The 20,031-nt window shown below is 42.6% G+C and overlaps 1 protein-coding gene and 2 pseudogenes across 1 annotated transcript; 1 reads left to right on the forward strand and 2 right to left on the reverse strand.

Annotated features, from left to right (window-relative positions):
• Window positions 1-637: 637 nt before the first annotated feature.
• On the reverse strand, window positions 638-7,412 carry LOC123439976 (annotated as a pseudogene).
• Window positions 7,413-14,553: 7,141 nt separating this feature from the next.
• Window positions 14,554-18,764, forward strand: LOC123439977 (annotated as a pseudogene).
• LOC123439978 (probable galactinol--sucrose galactosyltransferase 1) lies at window positions 15,121-17,057 on the reverse strand. The gene is made up of 3 exons (XM_045116578.1): window positions 16,678-17,057; window positions 15,710-15,944; window positions 15,121-15,615 (listed from the first exon to the last, which is right to left on the reverse strand). Exons 1-2 carry the CDS (start codon window positions 16,869-16,871, stop codon window positions 15,845-15,847), a joined length of 294 nt encoding a protein of 97 aa, XP_044972513.1. The 5' UTR covers window positions 16,872-17,057; the 3' UTR covers window positions 15,121-15,615; window positions 15,710-15,844.
• Window positions 18,765-20,031: the final 1,267 nt, after the last annotated feature.

The raw sequence follows: 20,031 nt of genomic DNA on the forward strand, positions 1-20,031 counted from the left end.
ACATCAACATCCCTGATGGCAAGTTCTATCCATGAGATGCTGGCTATGCATTGCTACCTCCTGAGATTGCGTTGGTTTTTTCCCTTGAAGAGGAAAGGGTGATGCAACACAGTAGCAGTAAGTATTTCCCTCAGTTTGAGAACCAAGGTATCAATCCAGTAGGAGTATCAAGATGAAGCACCGATGTACCTGCGCAAAAACAGCAAACTTGCACCCAACGCTACAAAGGGGTTGTCAATCCCTTCACGATTGATTGCAAGGTGAGATCTGAAGGCAGAAAGTGCAACAAAGTAAAAGTGTAGGGCTGAAGATATGATGTGAAGTATACCCAGGGGCCATAGTGTTCACTAGAGGCTTCTCTCAAGATAGCAAATATTACGGTGGGTGAACGAATTACTGTCGAGCAATTGATAGAACCACGCAAAGTCATGACGATATCTAAGGCAATGATTATACATATAGGCATCACGTCCGAGACAAGTAGACGGATACTTTCTGCATCTACTACTATTACTCCACACATCGACCGCTATCCAGCATGCATCTAGTGTATTGAGTTCATGACAAACAGAGTAACGCCTTAAGCAAGATGACATGATGTAGAGGGATAAATTCATGTAATAGATATAAACCCCATCTTGTTACCCTTGATGGCAACAACACGATGCGTGCCTCGCTACCCCTTCTGTCACTGGGTGAGGTCACCACACGGTATGAACCCAAAACCAAGCACTTCTCCCATTGCAATAATCATAGATCAAGTTGTCCAAACAAAACCCACAACTCGAAGAGAATTACAAGGATATGAAATCATGCATATAAGAGATCATAAGAAACTCAAATAAGATTCATAGATAATCTGATCATAAATCCACAATTCATCGGATCTCGACAAACACACCGCAAAAGAAGATTACATCGGATAGATCTCCATGAAGATCATGGACAACTTTGTATTGAAGATCCAAGAGAGAGAAGAAGCCATCTAGCTACTAGCTATGGACCCGAAGGTCTATGGTGAACTACTCACGCATCATCGGAGAGGCAATGGTGTTGATGAAGAAGCCCTCCATATCCGAATCCCCCTCCGGCAGGGCACCAGAACGTGCCCCAGATGGGATCTTGCGGAGACAGAAGCTTGCGGCGGCGGAAAAGTATTTTCATGGATCTCTCCCGTGGTTTTGGATTTTTCGGGGATTTATAGGCGGAAGAAGTAGGACAGAGGAGCCACAGGGGGCCCAAAAGCATGCTAGACGCGGGCCCCCTGTCCGCGCCTAGGGGGCTTGTGGCCTCCCCTCGTGCCCTCTGCCTTGGTTCTCAAGCTCCCTGCGTATCTTCATTTCCAAAAAAAATTCTTTTCGGAGGTTTTATTCCCTTTGGACTCCGTTTAGTATACTCCTCTGAAAAGGGTCAAAAACACGGAAAAAACAGGAACTGGCACTTGGCACTGAGTTAATAAGTTAGTCCCAAAAAAGATATAAAAGGCATACAAAACATCCAAAGTTTGACAAGATAATAGCATGGAACCATCAAAAATTATAGATACGTTGGAGACATATCATGCATCTCGGCTAGGTGTTCTTCCATCCTCCAGGAAAATTATGTACCATATGAACCAGTTCGCTGGTAGAAACTATCCTAAGACTCCACAGGAGTTGTTCAAATCTCAGACATGTCAGCCTTAGAGTTACTATTGAGAGGGCATTTGAATCTCTAAAGAATATGTTTAAGATCCTAGATCAGAAACCATTCTACACTTTTCTCGTTCAGGTTAAGATTGTTCTTGCTTGTTGCATTCTGCATAACTGGATCCTGCAATGGAGTCGTGATGAGCTGGTGGCTAAGCAGGAAAATATGACACGTGACGTTGTTGTCAGCTCCGACCATGGTGTGAAGGCATTTAACAACGAAGACTGGAAGAATAAAAGAAATAACTAGGCACAAGTAATATGGGATAACACAGGTCAGATAAGGATCCCAAGAAGAAGAAAAGCAAGAGCAATAACAAAAGAAGAGGAAGAAGCAGATGAGGAGAAGCAACAAAAGCGGAAGAGGATGGACTTTCATCTAGTTAGCACTGATGATGAACTTTCCTCTTTTCAGCCGTACTGCTCTTAACCATGTGTGTTGTCATCTAATAATAGTTAGGATGAAATATAATTTGTTTCATAGTTAGGACTAAAACTATGTTCAAATCGTGTGTGATAAGGTTACCACTAATGAAAAGTGGTGACAACACTTTATGCAAATTGCAACCAAACATCGTGCCATATGTGCGCCTACTATAAAGCGACCAACCAAACGACGGATTAAAATTAGTTCCCTTATGCAGCCAACCTAGACGCGAGCAACCAAACTATGTGCAAATTGTGTTTTTTAGGCACTTGCACCACCGTTGCAATTTAAGCCTCAACCCCAGCTTTGTTTATTTCCTCAGATTCTTGTTGATCATCTACTTGTTGACATATATAAACTAATGAGACTTCATGTAAACCAATGAGGTAGTACTATTAACTAAATAGCGAACATCACCTTTCAACCGAAAAGAATAGCTAGCTTAGCTTGTTTCACTACAAGGAATATGCTAATACACGACGCCATTTTTTCGTCGCTACATCGTCACGGTTTTCAATTTACGACGATCTCACGACGAAATACCAAGCGTCGAAAACGGAGCGTCAGAAATGAACAACAACGATGTTTTGATCAAAATCGTCGTAACTTTTACGACGATTCCTGGGTTGTCGTAACCTTTACGACAATCCTAAATCGTCGTTGGCAATCAAACTCAGTCCTACGTGGCAGTCCTACGTGGCAAAATTACGACGAAATCAAAACGTGAGGGTTGAAGTCAGCCCAACCCATTTCAATTGATCACATGGGCTGGTTTTATTTTTTGGCCTTTTCTTATTAGGCTTCTTTTTGGGCCTTGGCCTATTTACAGCCACTTTAGTAATTTTTTTTCGAATTTTTTTTATAATTCTAATTTCGGCCCTGGCCTTTTCATGCCCAAATACATTTGATCCAGTTTCAGTTTTGACCTTTTTTCATTTTTAAATTCAGCAACTTTTTGTTTCCAAACTTGGATTCATTTCTATTTGTTGGGTCTTTTCAACCAAATTATTATTCCAATATTAAATCCAACACTATTTCATATTCAAATCAAGAAAACTCCAAGTTGAATTAAAATCATCCATCATATAACATCACATAATACATCTCCCAGGTTTGCACAATCAAAATACACACTTTTTACACCAACACCAGTATGGCTGATAAACTAGTAAACTAACACTACTACAAACAAAGTTTCACTTGCTTCCAGCATAAGGCTGGAAGCAAATCAAAAGGAGCACTTGCTTCTATGGTTCGGTTGGTTGTAGTCGCATCCAGACATGGAAGGATGTTGCTGATAGCAGTCTTTGCGATGGTCTGCTCATTCGTCCATTGTGTGGCATGTATCCTTTGAAGCACCGCAACAACAACAAAAAGCTTTTGGACTTACGGAAGCAACTTGGTTAAGTTTTTTGTGGACATTCTACAGCAGTTCGGACAGGGTACCTTCCCACTTGTTGAATTCCAGCTCTTTTTTGTTCAGAATCTTGTCAGCAATCTGAAATAAAAAGAGAACACGATTACAATATTTATCAATGGAGGAGCAGGTAACTCTCGCTCACACCACAAGCACAGATTATAGTCTCCGATGATGCCAGCCTGATTTGCTTTGGATAAGCAAAGATAAGGATTCATGCTCCACAACGAAATGGCCTGCAATAGAATGAATGTACAAGTATTTGAATAACAGAAGAACGAGATGAAACAGACTGCATACAATAAGTCAATAATAACATACAGATCTGACACAGGTGGGCTGATCCGGCTACTGAAGCAATTTCAGCGCTGGGTGGACTATTAGATTGCACATCTTCAAAGAAGATTCCATCTACCTTTAAGGAGTTAATGAAATTCGCACCAAGCAAGCCTGCACGCGAGACTTCACAGGACAAGAGGAAGCCAACAATGTTGCTCAGCAGGCTGGGATAGTAATCTCTGGCCAGAAAAGCAACACACACACACACACACACCATGGAGGGGACGGGGGCAGGTGAGACAGAAGGACATGTCAATTAAATAAACGTGTCAGCATCACTCCTTACTCAGGTGCACACATACATGCCAGTCAAATAAATTTGCATCTTAATAGCACTGAGTGATGACGATATACACACTAAAAGAACTATAGTAAGCGAGTAAGGGAAAAAGACTTGGTATTTTTCTTTCGAATCTCATGGCAAGCTATACTAGACGCTAATGATCACTCGACTCCAAGAAATCCAACATCGGACTAATTGATCCACAGACAAGGGAGTCCGGTCCAATTTATTCTAAAATTAGTAGTTCATTTATAACGTTCCGATGAGACCGAGAGCTGTAATCGTCGCTAAATAAAAAGGTAAGGTTCAACTAAGCTTAGTGATGTCATATTTGCGAGACGAAACTGCTCTGTGTACTAGCATTAGATGGAAATCTACAGTATGCATACCATTGTTGTTAGCGAAAAAGGTAACAAAGAAAGAAGCAGGCTAGCTCTCCACCCCTAAATGCATTACACGAGCTGTGGGATATAAAAACCTGCTAGTAGTCATTCATCCACACCAGCAAGATTATTATTACATTTAAACATGAATGACAGATCATGGAGCTGGCTGGGAAATTCATCACCTAATAATCCTGAAAATCAGAAAAGATAAATCAAATCTGGTCCATTGTTTTTGTTTCAAGAGTTATGTGTTGGTTTTATAATTTGGAACTGCCAAAACCCACATCCCCTCGAAAGACATAAGAGCTGTCAAAATGGAACTCATCTTCAGTTCACTTGATTGTGTGCATAACTAAGTCAAATGGATTGGTGAGCTGGGAATGTTCAGATAAGCATATATAAGTCATTGCTTTCTCATATACTAGCTTACAAAATGATAAGCATATATAACTGAACGCATATATTTATTTTTTCTCTAATTTTAAGAGCGTGTATTCTACTAGGAACACTAGCATACTGGCATGGTGTACATCGAAAATTAATGTTGATAGCCGAACATATGATTTACAGTGAAAAGAAATGTCAAACATATACCTGCACCTATGAAACAGAAACACAGTACATAGGAAAAGCTCAGAGATTCAATGCATAAATAACATGGACTTGGAAAAAGTTCAGAGATTCATAAATTGTAAGGACAACAAGCAAGCAAATCTGAGGACAGAACTTGGCTGCCTATGGGGGTGTACGCATAGTTCATGCTATATTCAGAAATTCAGTGTATGCAAGAGCACACATTTGAGATCAGAAATACATCCATTTGTGCTACAATGAAAGAAGAGTAGAAAAAGGAGAAATGTGAGGACATAACTTCCCTGTCGATGGGGTCTGCTGACTCATTGTAGGCTAGCGCGATGGAGGAGGGCGAAAGAAGAGGGCGACGCCGCTGCCGACGAGCATGGCGAGGGAGGTGGCGGCGGTTCTGGAGAAATTCAAAGTGACCACCACCCAGCGGATCTGCTCCATGGTCGTGCACTTGAGCATCAACCTGCACCACCACATATGCTAGTTCTGCTCCATGGCCGTGCACTTGAGCATCAACCTGCACCACCCACCGGCACCACGGCCACCAACGCCGGCGGCTTCGATCTGGAGCAGCGGATGCACTTAATTAAAATTAGGAAGATCATATAGATTAAATTAGCACATCTCAGATTTCTTCAACAAGCATAATCACTCAAATGTTTTTATTATTATTCTTATACCTCAAATAGTACATGAATACAAGTGGGTTAAGATTCTTGGGTAAAAGCAAATATAGGGAGACCAGACTATGCTAAGCTATACAACCATGCCACACCAAACTTAGACCAACACAAAAATATCTATTGGTCAACGAGGACAACATGACATATTTGAGACACACATTTGACCACCACATTCACGTGCACTATCTATATTAATAGTCAACTGACACACGATTAGTCTATGTATGGGCTGCAGCTACTGACCAATAGAAAGACTCCACAAAGGGCTACACGGTACAACAGGGATGGGCAGCCATACCAGCCAAGCGAGATGGATATCAGATATTAGAAGGAGAGGAAGCAGAGTAAGCACTGTCCAGGTTTCATCGTCTCCCCCTTGCTCCCAAATAGTCAGACCAACATCTTGTCTTCCTCCGAGTGTCTTCATCTCTCTATCTGCAGTCAACAAAGATCCAAAAGAAATAAGTGAATCTGGTACCTGAGCAACCATCACTAGATCGAAAGGGGACAGACTGGAGCAAGAAAATTAGCCTACTCGAGGGAGTGAAATCTGAACGTAGGAGCAGCAAGAGTAGGACCAGCAAAGAGTACAAAAGAAGAAAGGAGAGTTCTTCTTCTTCTACCATTTCTTTAGTAATCACACAAAGAAGTCAACCGAGATGCACACACAGAAGCCCCTAGTCATTCATAGGTGCTTACAAATCACCGTAGGAACATCTAACTCTGTTCTTGGAAGCAACAGTATAAAAAAGACAGGGTATACATCCTTCAATAAGGAAATAAAATAAAACGAATCAGGTTATTTATACAACAACAATACACCAAGATTATGCACAGGGGTGAACGTTTTCAGTACACACACATGCACATGAGACTAAATTAATTTACTAAATCAGAAACTTGAGCGTCAGAAAATTTGGGAAAGGTAGGGAGACACCACTAATCTGCACATATGCTGGATCTACTCATGGCCGCGCACTTGATCTGGAGCAGCAGATGCACACCTCCACCTAGGGTTTGACCTGCAAGCCAAAAGAACACACACAAAGGGGTTATAGAGTTTGGGACTGAAATCCATGGAGGAAAATGTCGATTGAATCTTAAACCTGAACTAGTGAATGTCATAAAAGAAAAAGGAAGTTCAGAACAGAGCCACCACGACTGGATCTTGCGGGCGCACTTGCCTTGTTGCCGAGGCTGAGCACGTCGCCGAGCGCATAGAGCCGGAACTGGATGCGGTGGCCGTGGGAGTCCGGGACGGGGCCGCGCCAGCCGGGCTGCTTCCAGTCGTTGACCCCCTCCTGGAGGCCGCCTTCGCCGCCGGTGTTGGCGTTGCCGCCGGCGCCCGAGAACCCTTCGGGCAGCCCCTTCTCCTCACGCGATTTGTTGGCCACCACCCAGTGCATCCACGGAACCCGCTCGTCCGCGTCGATGTCCTGCACCACCAGCGCCAGCGACCGCGTGCCGCCGGGCACCCCGTACCACTCCAGCGGTGGCGAGATGTCCTTCTTGGCGCCTTGCCCCTCCAGCGTGTACTACCGCGGGAGCCTCCCGTCGTGCGCCGACACCGGCAGGCACACCAGCCTCAGGGTCTCCTGTGCCATCTCGGTCTGCCTGCCTCTCTCCCTCTGCTTGCCGCTGCTGATTGTTGCTCGTGCGATGAGTTTGTAGGATTGTTCAAGGGAAGTGGGGATGGGGAGGAGGTGGCAGTGGTGAGGAGATGGGGACGAGGGAGGAATGGATCGAGAGGGGGGCGGGGACGGGGTGGAGGTGGCGGCGGCGAGGAGATGGGGACAAGGGAGGAAGGGTGCGATGGGGGGAGGGATGTGAGCTAGGGTTTGGGTTACGGGTGGGGTTATCTTATTTTCTTTTCTATAGATACATGGATGGATGGATGTGAGATGGTGAGGTAGATGGATGGATGGATGGGTGCCATGTCATCAATCCGTGCGAAGAGTTCTCATTGGTTCGAAATATCAGTGATTTCAAATAGTCTTTAAGTACTAAAAATAAAGGAATTTTTTTAAGCATTTATCAAAAATATTTTGGAAAAGGGCATCACACAAATTTTCACTAGAGTTAGACCTTATTTTATGGATGAGGACCAATTTGTATGCATTTCTCATCTTTCTAGCTATTTTTAACCATTTTTCGAGTGGAAAAAAAGTTTTTTTTGAAGAACCTACCAAATATTTGTTGCAAAATTGGACTCCATCAATTTTCTAAAATACTAGTACATATTTAATATACAATTGACCAAATGGTTGGATGTCAAAAACTTTTATCCACCTCTCGTGAAAAAAACAATTCTCCTCATTCAAGTGGAAGCGGGTTAAATTTGAACTACAGCTGCCTCATAGTCTGCTATTTTTTTTCAAAAAACATTTCTAGATATAAAAATATCTATTTCTTCATAGATACTCCAAAATATTTGCAAAAATCAAGCCCTAGCTACGAACGGTCATACCCGCCGTGTTGACCGCATTTTGAAATGGCCATGAAAAACTCAAAACAAAATCAAAAAATAGAAAAACTTTGCATTGTGTCATTATATGTGACAAATTATCAGGAAAAATAATAAACTTGTAATACGACAATTATTTTTAAAAAGTGTTCTTAGAAATGGGATATCATGTGTGAAGAGTAATGGCTTTCAAGCCAAATGATCAATCTTATGGCCACATTCATGACATAGTTTGTTGAAATGATATAATATTATGCACAAGGGTGCATATTGGAATGGCAAACAATGTTGATTAAAGAAGTTTTCATTTTCCTTGTATGTAAAAATCATTTTCCATTTTTCAAGTGTCCAAAATGTGTTTATTTGTGAAGGACCTACCATATATTTGTTTCAAAATTGAACCAAATCATTTTTTCTAAAATACTAGGCCATATTAAATGTACAATTTACAAAATGGTTGGGTGTTAAAAGCTTTTATGCACCTCTCGTGAAAAAGGCAAATTTATGTCGATTGAGCTGAAAGCGGGTTAAATTTGAATTGCAGCTGCATTATAGTTTGCTCTTTATTTTTCCCAAAAATCATTTATAGGTAAATAAGTATCTATTTAATCATAAATACATGGTGTGGTGGCTTGATGTCGAGGTTTGGATGGTATGGTGGCTTGACGTTGAGGTAAATAAGTATCTATTTTCATCAACTATAAAGCAATATATAATGTAGTTGCTTCATAAAATGAAAATATTACCAAAAACAAAGATTGGATAATGAGCTCACATGGAATGTTAGATGGGGCTAAAATTTTGTGGAGAGCTATGCTTTGGGCACATAGAATATGTGGAAAAAATTCAACTCATCAGGATATACCTATCTAGTACTTCCTTCACAAAGCTGTTAGCTGAACACAAACTTTGTAAATTTGCTGAGAAATATTTACTAGGAAAATGGTTCCGAAAGTTTTCATGAGGCAATGATTTGGATAGGAAAGAGTGCTAAAAAAATATGAGGGTAATCAAAGAAATAGAAATAACACTTCCTTCACAAAGTGCTATTCTGAACAGAATAGGAAAATGAATATTGCTGAATTATTTTTGAACTATGGATGGAAGGGTTTTCACATATTTGACGAATATATGATCCAAAGTATTTATGAGAATTTTTAAAGAATTTTTGGAATGACAGAATAGTAGGTTGCTTCATAAACTAGGCGGGTTTGACGTGTGACATAGAATGGACCCACGAGTGACATGTCAACATAGTTAGAACATGTTACGACATTTTTATAATCGTCGTAAAAGTTATGACGATCTCATCTTATGCCGTTACGACGTTTTTGACTCACGTCGTCGTAATTTATATGTAGATTTGATCCCCTCAAACGGTTTACGACAATCTCGGATGAAATCGTCATAGATTTATGACGAATTCATCAACGACGTCTTAAAAAACGTCATGTATAAGCATATTTCTTGTACTGTTTCTTCCTTATGAAGATGAAGTGGGGGCGTGTGTTCGATCACTTGTAGGAGCAATTATGTTTTGCTAATTCTAGGAGGGGACCTCCTATTGGACGCAAAAGCCACTAGCAAGGCGACAGGGCTGGCCTAGGTAACCGGCCCATTTTTCTTGCTTTTTTTCCCTTTTCCTTTTTTGTCTTATTCTTTATTTTCTTTTGTGTTTTTCTTTCTCTTTTTCTAAAAGGTTTTATGTTTTGAATTTTTTTGAGTTCTGAAACTTAATAAGCCGTTGCATTTATAGAAAAAATTTATAAATGATTTTTTTGAATTTCTGAAGAATTTCCAAAAACACAACAATTTTGGAAACATGAGCATTTTAAAGCATAGATCATTTTTTTAGAAACTACATTTTTAAATATTTGAAAATAATTTTTGTAGCGGGAACATTTTTTCAACTTATGTATACTGTTTGAAACAAAAACATTTTTTGAACTTACGTACATTTTTTGAAAAGGTAAACATATTTTCGAAAATTAAGAACATTTTATAATATTCCTGAACATTTTCAGAATTGGTGAATAATTTTTTTAAAAAGAGAAATATTTTACGTAAAACAAGAACATGTTTTATTATAGTGTGAAAACAAGAACATTTTTTTTAAGTTCGACCAACTTATGAAAAAATAATATTTTTTGAAATATGTAAACAATTTTTGTATCGGGAACATTTTTTCAACTTATGTAAACTTTTTGAAACACGGACATTTTTTAAACTGACGTACACTCTTTGAAAAGATAAACATTTTTTAGAAAAAGAAGAACAATTTTTAAAATCCCAAACATTTTCAAATAATGAACATTTTTAGAATTGGTGAAATAAATTAGAACAAATTCTCAATTTGTGAACAAATTTGAAAAAGAGACATTTTTCGTGTAGCAGTAACATTTTTGATAAAAATGTGAAAACAATAACTTTTTCGTTGTGAACAATTTATTAAAAAAGGAACATTTTTTAAAATTTATAAACAATTTTTGAAGCGGGGACATTTTTTCAACTTATGTACACTTTTTGAACCATGATATTTTTTGAACTTACGTACATTCTTTGAAAGGGTAAATATATTTTAGAAAATGAAGAATTTTTTTTTAAATTCGTGAACATTTTTAGAGTTGGAGAAATTTTTTTGAACAACTATTCGATCGGTGCACAAAATTCTAAAAAAGAGAAACATTTTACGTAAAACATGAACATTTTTTATAAAAGTGTGAAAACAAGAACATTTCTTAAAATATAGACCAATTTATGAAAAAGATCATTTTTTGAATTTTGTAAACAATTTTTTAAGCGGGATCATATTTTTAACTTATGTACACTTTTAGAAACATGCGCAGTTTTTTGAACTCACATACACTTTTTGAAAAGGCAAACATTTAAAAAAAAAGAAGAACAATTTTTAAAATTCCCAAACATTTTCAAGTCATGAACATATTTAGAATTGGTGAACAAAATTGGAACAAGTTTAAATTTTTGAACTAATTTAAAAAAGAGGCATTTTTTATATAACAGTAATATTTTCTTATAAAAATGAGGAAACAAGAACATTTTTTGAAAATATGACCAATTTGTGAAAAAAGAACATTTTGTGAAATTTGTAATGATATTTTGAAGTGGGAACAATTATTCAACTTATGTACACTTTTTGAAACACACACATTTTTTGAACTTACATACATTTTTGAAAAGGAAAATATATTTAGAAAATGAAGAACATTTTTCAAATTTCACAAACATTTTCAAATCATGAACTTTTTTAGAATTGGTGAACAAAATTTTAAAAAGTTTTCAATCTGTGAACAAAAATGATAAAAGAGAAACATTTTTAGTAAGACACTAACATTTTTTATAAAATCTGAAAGCAAGATTTGTTTTGAAAACTCTGACCAATTTGTGAAAAAAAACATTTTTCAAAAATACCTGCAGTTTTTGTAATACGAGAACAATTTTTGAAAGACGAGCATTTTTGCAAATTAAAGACATTTTGAAAAAAAGGAAAACTTGTTACGAATTAAAGCAATAAAAAAAGGAAAAGCAGCAATAACTTTTTTGAAAAAACGAATATTGTTTTAAAAGCATGAACATTTTTTGAAAATGTTGAACATTTTTGTAAAATCCCGAACATTTTTTGAAGTTATGAATGTTTTTGAAAAACGGCATTTATTTGAACATTATTACAAAGGCAAAAATATTTTCTGAATTTTAAATACAATTTTCAACCATGAAGTTTGTTTTAAAAAATAAAAAAAGAAAAAAGGAAAAAATGAAACAGAAACAGAAAAACAAAAAAAAGAAAAAACAAAACAGAATAAAGGGCAAAAAAAGCAAAAAACCAAACTTCCTGTAGAGGGAGATGGGTTGTCTAGTTGATCTCGCCCGTGCGAGTTTGCCCGACTATTTGACGCAAAGAGCGTTAAATATGATTTTCCTTTCAGGAGCCCAGGAGTGAAATTATAAATTTTGGGCCGCCAGATTTGTTGGGCCATAAGGTGGGCCTAGGATGGGCTGAGGCCCATAGGGTGGGCCTAGGATGAACAAACCACTAGATTCCCTCCGGCTCGACCTGACGCGTGCGTTTCCCTCCCTCTAAGTGACGGCGAGAGCAAAGTCCGTGGAGGAGGCCACACTCCGGAGCACCGCGACGTGCGTCTATGCATGCCATGTTATTTTGACATGGAAGAGGAACCACCAAAAGATCTGGTGGCATAGCTACCCCTAGAAGCACCCCAACCGCACTCGTAGACATGCGAAGAACATCCCCGTGAACAGTAGTCTATTAAGATATTTAGTCATGTTTTAAAATTATGAAAAAATACCACATATCTTGCATCACATGTCTACACGATGCAAAAAATCCATGAATTTTTAATGCTCCTACTCTTCAGAACAATTCACGCAACAGCAACACCGACAAACGTTACCTCGGTGTCAGCGCCGTTCGTGTGGGGGTCGCACCTGAACAACCGTACGCTAGGTGTTTGAACCTACCGCCACCCTTTAGGACATGCAAGAGCTGCCGATGCGGTGTTTCGGTGGCATAGCTACCCCCCGAAGGCCACCCGACCGGGCAAACCCTAGCCCCGTTGACCCATAGATCTAGGCCTTTGACTTTCGCCGGACGGGCTTTGACCAGTGCACTCTTCTACGTGGTTACGATAGGTCAGCCCATAGGAACACCCCCAAACATGGTCCGGACCCAACCAACCACTAGATTCTCTCTAGCTCGACCCGACGCGCGCGCCCCCCCTCCTCTAAGTTACGACGACAGCAATGTCCGTGCAGGGGGGCCACACCCCGGAGTCCCATAACATGCGTCTACGCATGCCACGTCACTTTCAGACATGGAAGAGGAACCACCACAAGATCTGATGGCATAGCTACCCCTAGAAGTTCCCCGACCACACTCGTAGACATGCGAAGAACATCCTTGAACATGAGGTCACGTTTGTGATTTGAATATACTTATAAAAACATGTCAAAATAGATGCAATTATTAATTATTTGTGATTTGAATATAATATAGGGACCTATATGCAAAAATACATGAGGTCACGTTATTAACATACCCGAAACAAATTCACACTGCATATTCATAATTTATGAAAAATTATACCCCAAATTGATATATAATTTACGTAAGCTTATGTTAAGATAAGTCAAATTCTACACGAGGAAGCCTCGAGATGATGGAACGTGGCAAACTGTCGGCATACCTGTACGTTCCACGGAGCCTCCAAATGATGACATGTGGCGAATTTATGTTGACGGTGGCCGTCCACATAAATGCACGCCCTAAAGAGCTACCGAACGATGACATGTGGCAAGGGTATGCCAACGACCTGACCGTCAGCACAACTATGCGGACGACCACCATTAGCGTTGTCGGTGTAGTTGGACGACGTCAACTCGCCATCTGACATCAGGCAGGCGGTCCCACGTGTATGACAACAGCCTACCTACACCAACGGCCACCATCGGCATAATTGGGATTTGCCGATGTTTTTTCTGTGCCGACGGAGGCTGTAGGCATACCTAGACCTACACCGACGTCTTTTCTGCCCCGATGTTTTGCTGCCGGCCGGTGGCATACGATTATCTATGCCGACGGATGGATTCAGCCATCGGAACAAAACTTTATTCCGGTGGTGAGAGGCCTCAGGTATGAACAAATATATTGTTTGCCGTTTGCATGAGTATGTGAGAGAGGTAGTTAAAATTAGCGACGTGCCGTAGGAGATGGACAAGCCTGCAGAAACAAGATCAGTGCTGAACTACGTGGTTTGGGACCGCTCTGCTCCATCAAAAGCAGCTCCGCTCCATCAAATCCACTTTGAAGCAGTTTCATACGGAAGTTGAAGCTCTTTCAAAGAAAACGTTTGGCTTTTATCCAACTCCAGCTTCACGAATGGAAAATTTGATGGAAAGGATCTATTTGATTGGATGAGAGGGGAGAAACGAAGGGGTATCCACTTACGGGTGGCAGTGGTGGGTAATTTCGCTCCAACTCTAGCTTCTACAATTTTATGGAGCACCTCATAGAGAGCTTCATAAAAAACAGAAAGTTGAACCCTAAATTCTAGTTTTTTTGTGAAGCTGTATATAGTGAAGCTATCCCGTTTGACTTATATTTTCTAGAGTTAAGCTGAATTTTCTGAAGTAGAGCAGTCCCAAACTCGATATGGCCAAGCGTTACCTTGAGGGCACGCCCCAATTTCAATAGGAGCACCGGAGTACGTATATAAAGCATGCAGGTAGCAGCTGCATCCCGTATCCACAGCAAGAAGCAAGACCTGTTCCTTGTGTACAGAAGTGCTAGCTACCAACAATGGCCATCCCGGCTAAAGCCAGTAGCAGCTCCTTCTCCATCGCCTGCCTCTTGGCCGCCATCTTCCTGTTCTCCTCGGCCCCACGGAGCCACGGCAGTAGCATCGCCATCTACTGGGGCCAGAACGGCAACGAGGGCACCCTCGGCGAGACCTGCAGCACCGGCAACTACGGCTTCGTCAACATAGCTTTCCTCTGCAGCTTCGGCTCGGGCCAGGCCCCACAGCTCAACCTCGCGGGCCACTGCGACCCCTACTCCGACGCCTGCACCAACCTCACCGCCGACATCAACCTCTGCCAGTCCAAGGGCGTCAAGGTCATGCTTTCCACAGGGCCGGCCATGTGTTTCGGGATGCCCTAGACGAACTCAATGACATGGGCCCCTATGTTAAGACCATATATTTTTAGTTTAAAATTTAACTATAATAATTGATTGACTCGATCGATAATAATAATAACAAAAATTCAACTTACTAAATCGACAATAATAACACTAAAATGATAGAGAAATGAAACTAAAATGACATGATTACTTCAAATAAAAACAAAGTTCTGACTTCATCGACAACAATAATAATTTAGTTCTTCAGAAAAAGTTTCTTCGGGCGTTTCTTGATGCAAAGTCATTAAAGGCACAATCAGAATTAACATTGTCCAAGATATCCTTTTCAAGATCAGCGTTTCTTCGGATGTTGGATGGCTAGTCTGCCGGTCGGCCGACGCGCGCAGTGGCAACAAGCCGGTCGAGACGCTGCAGTACTGAAGCCGGCGATTCGTTTGACGATGGCACTCGAGACGAGCCGTCGAGCTGTCGAGGCGACCGGAAGACGAAGCCACGAACGGGTTTTACGACGTGTGCGTAAACTGGGTAATTGATCGCAGCCGGGTCTAACCATCTGATTTCTTCTTTTTTTGTATTATATATATATATTTTTTAATACGCTACAATGTACTCCCTCTATAAACTAATACTAGATGGGTGCCTTCAAATGATTCTACAGCTGGATCACCTGCAAATAAAAGAAAAACAAGAGTAATGTTACACATCATGAAACAACTGTGCTCAAGTCAATGGAGAGAAGTTTCCATGATTGTCTGAATTACCACTCTCCAAGCAAATTTCCAGCTCATCATTTTCGTTCCCCTGGAGTACGGCTCGGAATGAGCCCTCCAGGATCGGGAGGAAGACGGTGTACACAGCAGATTGCTCGTCTCCGGCACCATCGGCGGCCTCGACGATCAAGATGGTGCCTCGACGATCAAGAACTGCGTCTCAACGGGGATGTCGCGGCCCGATGAGCCCATCCTCTGTGTCATCCACCACATCTTGAACCTGAACCTGCACATGAATCGCAGGTCCTTGAAAAACCAGCATGCCACACCAGTTCAGCCAATTCTTTATTCTTTATGAATCGCAGGAGCTCCCTCCTATTTCAAGATATATTTTAACTATATTGTACTCCCTTCGTTCTTAAATATAAGTCTTTTTAGATATTTTACTAGCGGACTAGATACAGAGGAAAATAAGTGAATCTACATTCTAAAGTATGTCTATATACATCCGTACGTAGTCTTCTAGTGAAATTTTTAAAAAGACTTATATTTAGGAACGGAGGGAGTAATAAGTACTAAGAATTCATTTTTTGCCAGCCAAGTGTCCATGGTTGTTTACCTTTTTTAGGGGAAGAACTATAATGTCAAGAACAAACAGGAAGAGAAGGGATCCAGAATGTTGGTATTGAGTTGACGATTTCCTTTTATTAACAAAGCAAAATGTTGAAGAATTTTCCTTGTCTTTTTTAAAAGAGCGCGGAGACTTTTACCGCACACCTGAAGTTTTACGTTTCAGGAGTTACTACTACTCCTGTTTACCAAGAGTCAAGAGAAGACAAGATTGCAAACTGAATAGTTTCTCTGAATCTAGATCGTCGCACATGACAGACATCAAATAAGACACGCTTCAAATAATTGTGAAACAGATGACAGAGGAGAGGACCACCCGGACAAAACAGCTGAAGAGAGCTCAGGAATCGCAGGAGCAACGGAGAAGACCAACAGTCAGCGCAGCTCACCTGAGCTTCCCGACGGGGAAGACGCTCCGGCTGCCGGCGGGGGCCGACCGGACGCCGAGGAACGCGCCGTTGAGCATGCCGCCCCCGGCGGCCGGCGTGACGAGCACATTGTCGCGCACCTCCGTCAGGACCGTGGCCCCCAGCGCCGCCAGGCTGCCGTCCTCCTGGACCGCGATCCCGGCTCCCACTGTCATCTTCCTCCCCCCGCACCGCAGTCCTCCAATCAAAGCACGTAGGAAGATTTACGACGGTGGGATCTGTGGGTGTGGCGCGGCGCGCGGTTGTGGTGTTGGGACAGCCGAGTGCGCTCTCCCTCGTTTTATAGCCGTCGGGGTGGGGATCTTTTTCGGTTCGACCCCCCGGCAGTAGAGATTGAAAGGTTTGCGTTGCCTTCCGCATCGTGTTTTTTTAAGACACCTTTTATTTTGAGCCTGACCCGATCATGGCCACGGGTCGGGCCTCGGCGTAGATTTTGAGCCCGACGGCCGGACCGGGCCAGGCCAGGTTTGGACCTGTCGTTTTTGCACTTTAAGGAGAAGGTCTGGCTCGAGGCCTGACGGGTTTTTGATAAACTAACAAAAAGACCCATGCATTGCAACAGGAAAAAATAACACCACACATTTTTAATTAAAAAATTTAGAGAAAGAAATTAAAGAAAAAAGATAGAGTAGTAGTGCACAACCCATTAGACGTGTCAAGGCCCAGCCTTACCCACCTCCTCCACCGCACTCCCCCCTTCCAATAACGCCCGCACTCGCCTCCTCCTCTGCTCCTCCACCGCCTCCCACCTCTGCACCTCGCGACCACCTCCCATGGTGTGCTGTTGCGAGGTCGGCCTACGGGGCCAGTCTCCGGCAAGACGTACCCCGCCAGTTGCCTGAATCCTCTAACCCCGACGCCCCCACCTCCACGTATGCATCGCCAGCGCCTGTCCCTTTCCTTCGCCCCGAGCCCCCTCTGTCTCGCGGCTCCACTTCTGTTCGCGTCATCCCAATTTCTTCTTCTCGAATTTGTTCCTCTGTTGATTTCCCTTGCCTCTTGTAAAATCACCAAGACGCATGTATATAAAGTGATGAAATTATCTGTGAAGTATCGATGTGGGATTATGAGGGCAGAAGCGATAGCCCTCTCGTGCGTTTTCTGTCAGCCTAGATGCGTTTCTCTTATCCAATGCCATAGGGGGCTCTCTGCAAAAATGAAACGTTTTCCGGTTCGTAACACATAAAAAGGTACTGCGGGTTTAATTACCTAAAAGACAGGGGCTTTTTAAAAAACGGCAGCGGTGAGTTTTCCGACGGAAGCAATAACCTCTTTATATATATATATAAATGTAAAGATAAGAGTGTTTAGATTACTAAAATAATGTTCTAAATGCTTTTATATTAGTTTATGAAGGAAGTACATACATACAATATTATGGCCCCCCTCCTGTCGTGGGCGCTAGGCCGTCGCTCCGCCGGCCATACGCGAGGGCCGGCCCTGGCTCTCCATCGGCGGGGGCGCCGGAGGGTACACGCTCAACTCCGAGCAGGACGCCGCCGACCTCGCGCAGTACATCTGGAACAGCTTCCTCGGCGGGAGCTCGTCCAAGAGGCCTCTCGGCGACGCGGTGCTCGACGGCGTCGACTTCGACATCGAGGGAGGGAACCCGGACTACTACCGGCGCGCTCGCGGCGCACCTCAAGTCCTACGGCGGCAAGGGGGGCAACAAGGAGGTGTACCTGTCGGCGGCGCCGCAGTGCCCGTTCCCGGACCAGTGGGTGGGCAAAGCGCTCGACACCGGCCTCTTCGACTACGTGTGGGTGCAGTTCTATAATAACCCGCCGTGCCAGTACGTGCAGGGGAACACGGCCAACCTGATGGACTCATGGAAGCAGTGGACGTCCGGGGTCCACGCCGAGTACATCTTCCTCGGATTACCCGCGGCGCCGGCAGCGGCGGGGAGCGGGTTCATACCGGCGGGGAGCATGGAGTCGCAGGTGCTCCCGGCGCTCAAGGGCTCCGGCAAGTACGGAGGGGTGATGCTGTGGTCAAAGTTCTACGATGACCACGTCGGCTACAGCTCCGCCATCAAGAACGCTGTCTGATTTGTGACGATGGTTCATCTCGTTCCATTCTCGCACGATCTGTATGTTATAGGGACCGGACGACCGGTATTGTATAGTAGTTCGCCGCAATATGGTCTGCGTAGTTTACTTTATAACGGGCTAATTTTCTTTAATATTGTATTTTTTATTCTTTTTGAAAAATAATGCATCGATTTGAATATTTTTAAAAATAGGCCTGGCTCGGCCCTGGCGTGACCGACGGGAGGCTGTCGGCGTCGGCGTGGCCGACAGGAGGCCAGTCGGCCTAGGCCCGACCGATTAGTGGCTCTCGGCCACGTGGCGGCCGACTAGTGGCCAGGCCACGTCGATTGCCCTGTCGGCTCTGCCTGTCGGCCCTGGCGTAGCCGATAAGGCTATCGGCTTGGGGGAGGCCGACTAGTGGCCACTAGCCAGCCGAGGCAGCCCCTTCCCCCTCTCTTCCTCCTTCCTCCTTTCTTCCTCCTTCCTCTTTCTTCCTTCTCTCTTCTCCCATTCTACCTTATCTCCTTTCTCTCTTTCTCCTCCTACCTTCTCCCCCCACACAAAAAATCTTTCATTTTCACGTTTTGAACCGTACATTTGTTGTGTAAGGAGGAGGACATCCGAACTATCCGTCTCACTCGCGATGGGGTAGTTTGTGGTGCTTGTTTTGAAGCTATTTTTGGTGGTGGTGGTGGAGGTTGAGGTGGAGGTTGTAGTGGTGGTGGTGGTGGTGTGGGTGAAGTTGGTTGTTTTGGTGGAGTTGGAGGTGGTGGTGTGGGATTAATCTCGGTGTTCGTCAAGAGTCATTCGTTGTTCATCGTTTCTCCGCACGCTTCAAGGGTAAAATATTTTTGTTGTTTAAATAGTTTTAGGTGCTCCGGTAGATTAGTATAAATTTAGTTGTTTAACTAGTTTAAGGTGCTCCGGTAGATTAGTATAAATTTAGTTGTTTAACTAGTTTTAGGTGCCACCATCGCAGCAAAACATGTGGTTGGACATGTTTTCGACTCCTCCACCGTGGCCCACACAGGATACACAGTATGGCCAGGGTGGATTCGAGATTCCTCCTCGTAGCATTAGCCCCCCCACAGGTGGGGATGGAGTACACCCCCACACCTCCAGAGCGCCAACCGAGACGTCGTGAGTGAAGCAAACTCTTTGCCCTGCTATGTATCACTTCAGACTTATGTCTATTTTATGTAAGAAACTTATGTGTATTTTATGTATGAGACTTATGTGTATTTTATCTATGAGACTTATGTGTATGTTATCTATGAGACTTATG

This window comes from Hordeum vulgare, chromosome 3H, assembly GCF_904849725.1.
Source record: "Hordeum vulgare subsp. vulgare chromosome 3H, MorexV3_pseudomolecules_assembly, whole genome shotgun sequence".
Taxonomy (NCBI): domain Eukaryota; kingdom Viridiplantae; phylum Streptophyta; class Magnoliopsida; order Poales; family Poaceae; genus Hordeum; species Hordeum vulgare.

What these genes read in the sequence shown, in the direction of transcription:
- LOC123439978 (XM_045116578.1), bottom strand. Translation starts at nt 16,871, where the DNA reads ATGACAGTGGGAGCCGGGATCGCGGTCCAGGAGGACGGCAGCCTGGCG. An exon ending in TTCCCCGTCGGGAAGCTCAG is followed by an intron (nt 15,945 to 16,677) that starts GTGAGCTGCGCT and finishes ATTCATGTGCAG; the next exon opens with GTTCAGGTTCAAGATGTGGT.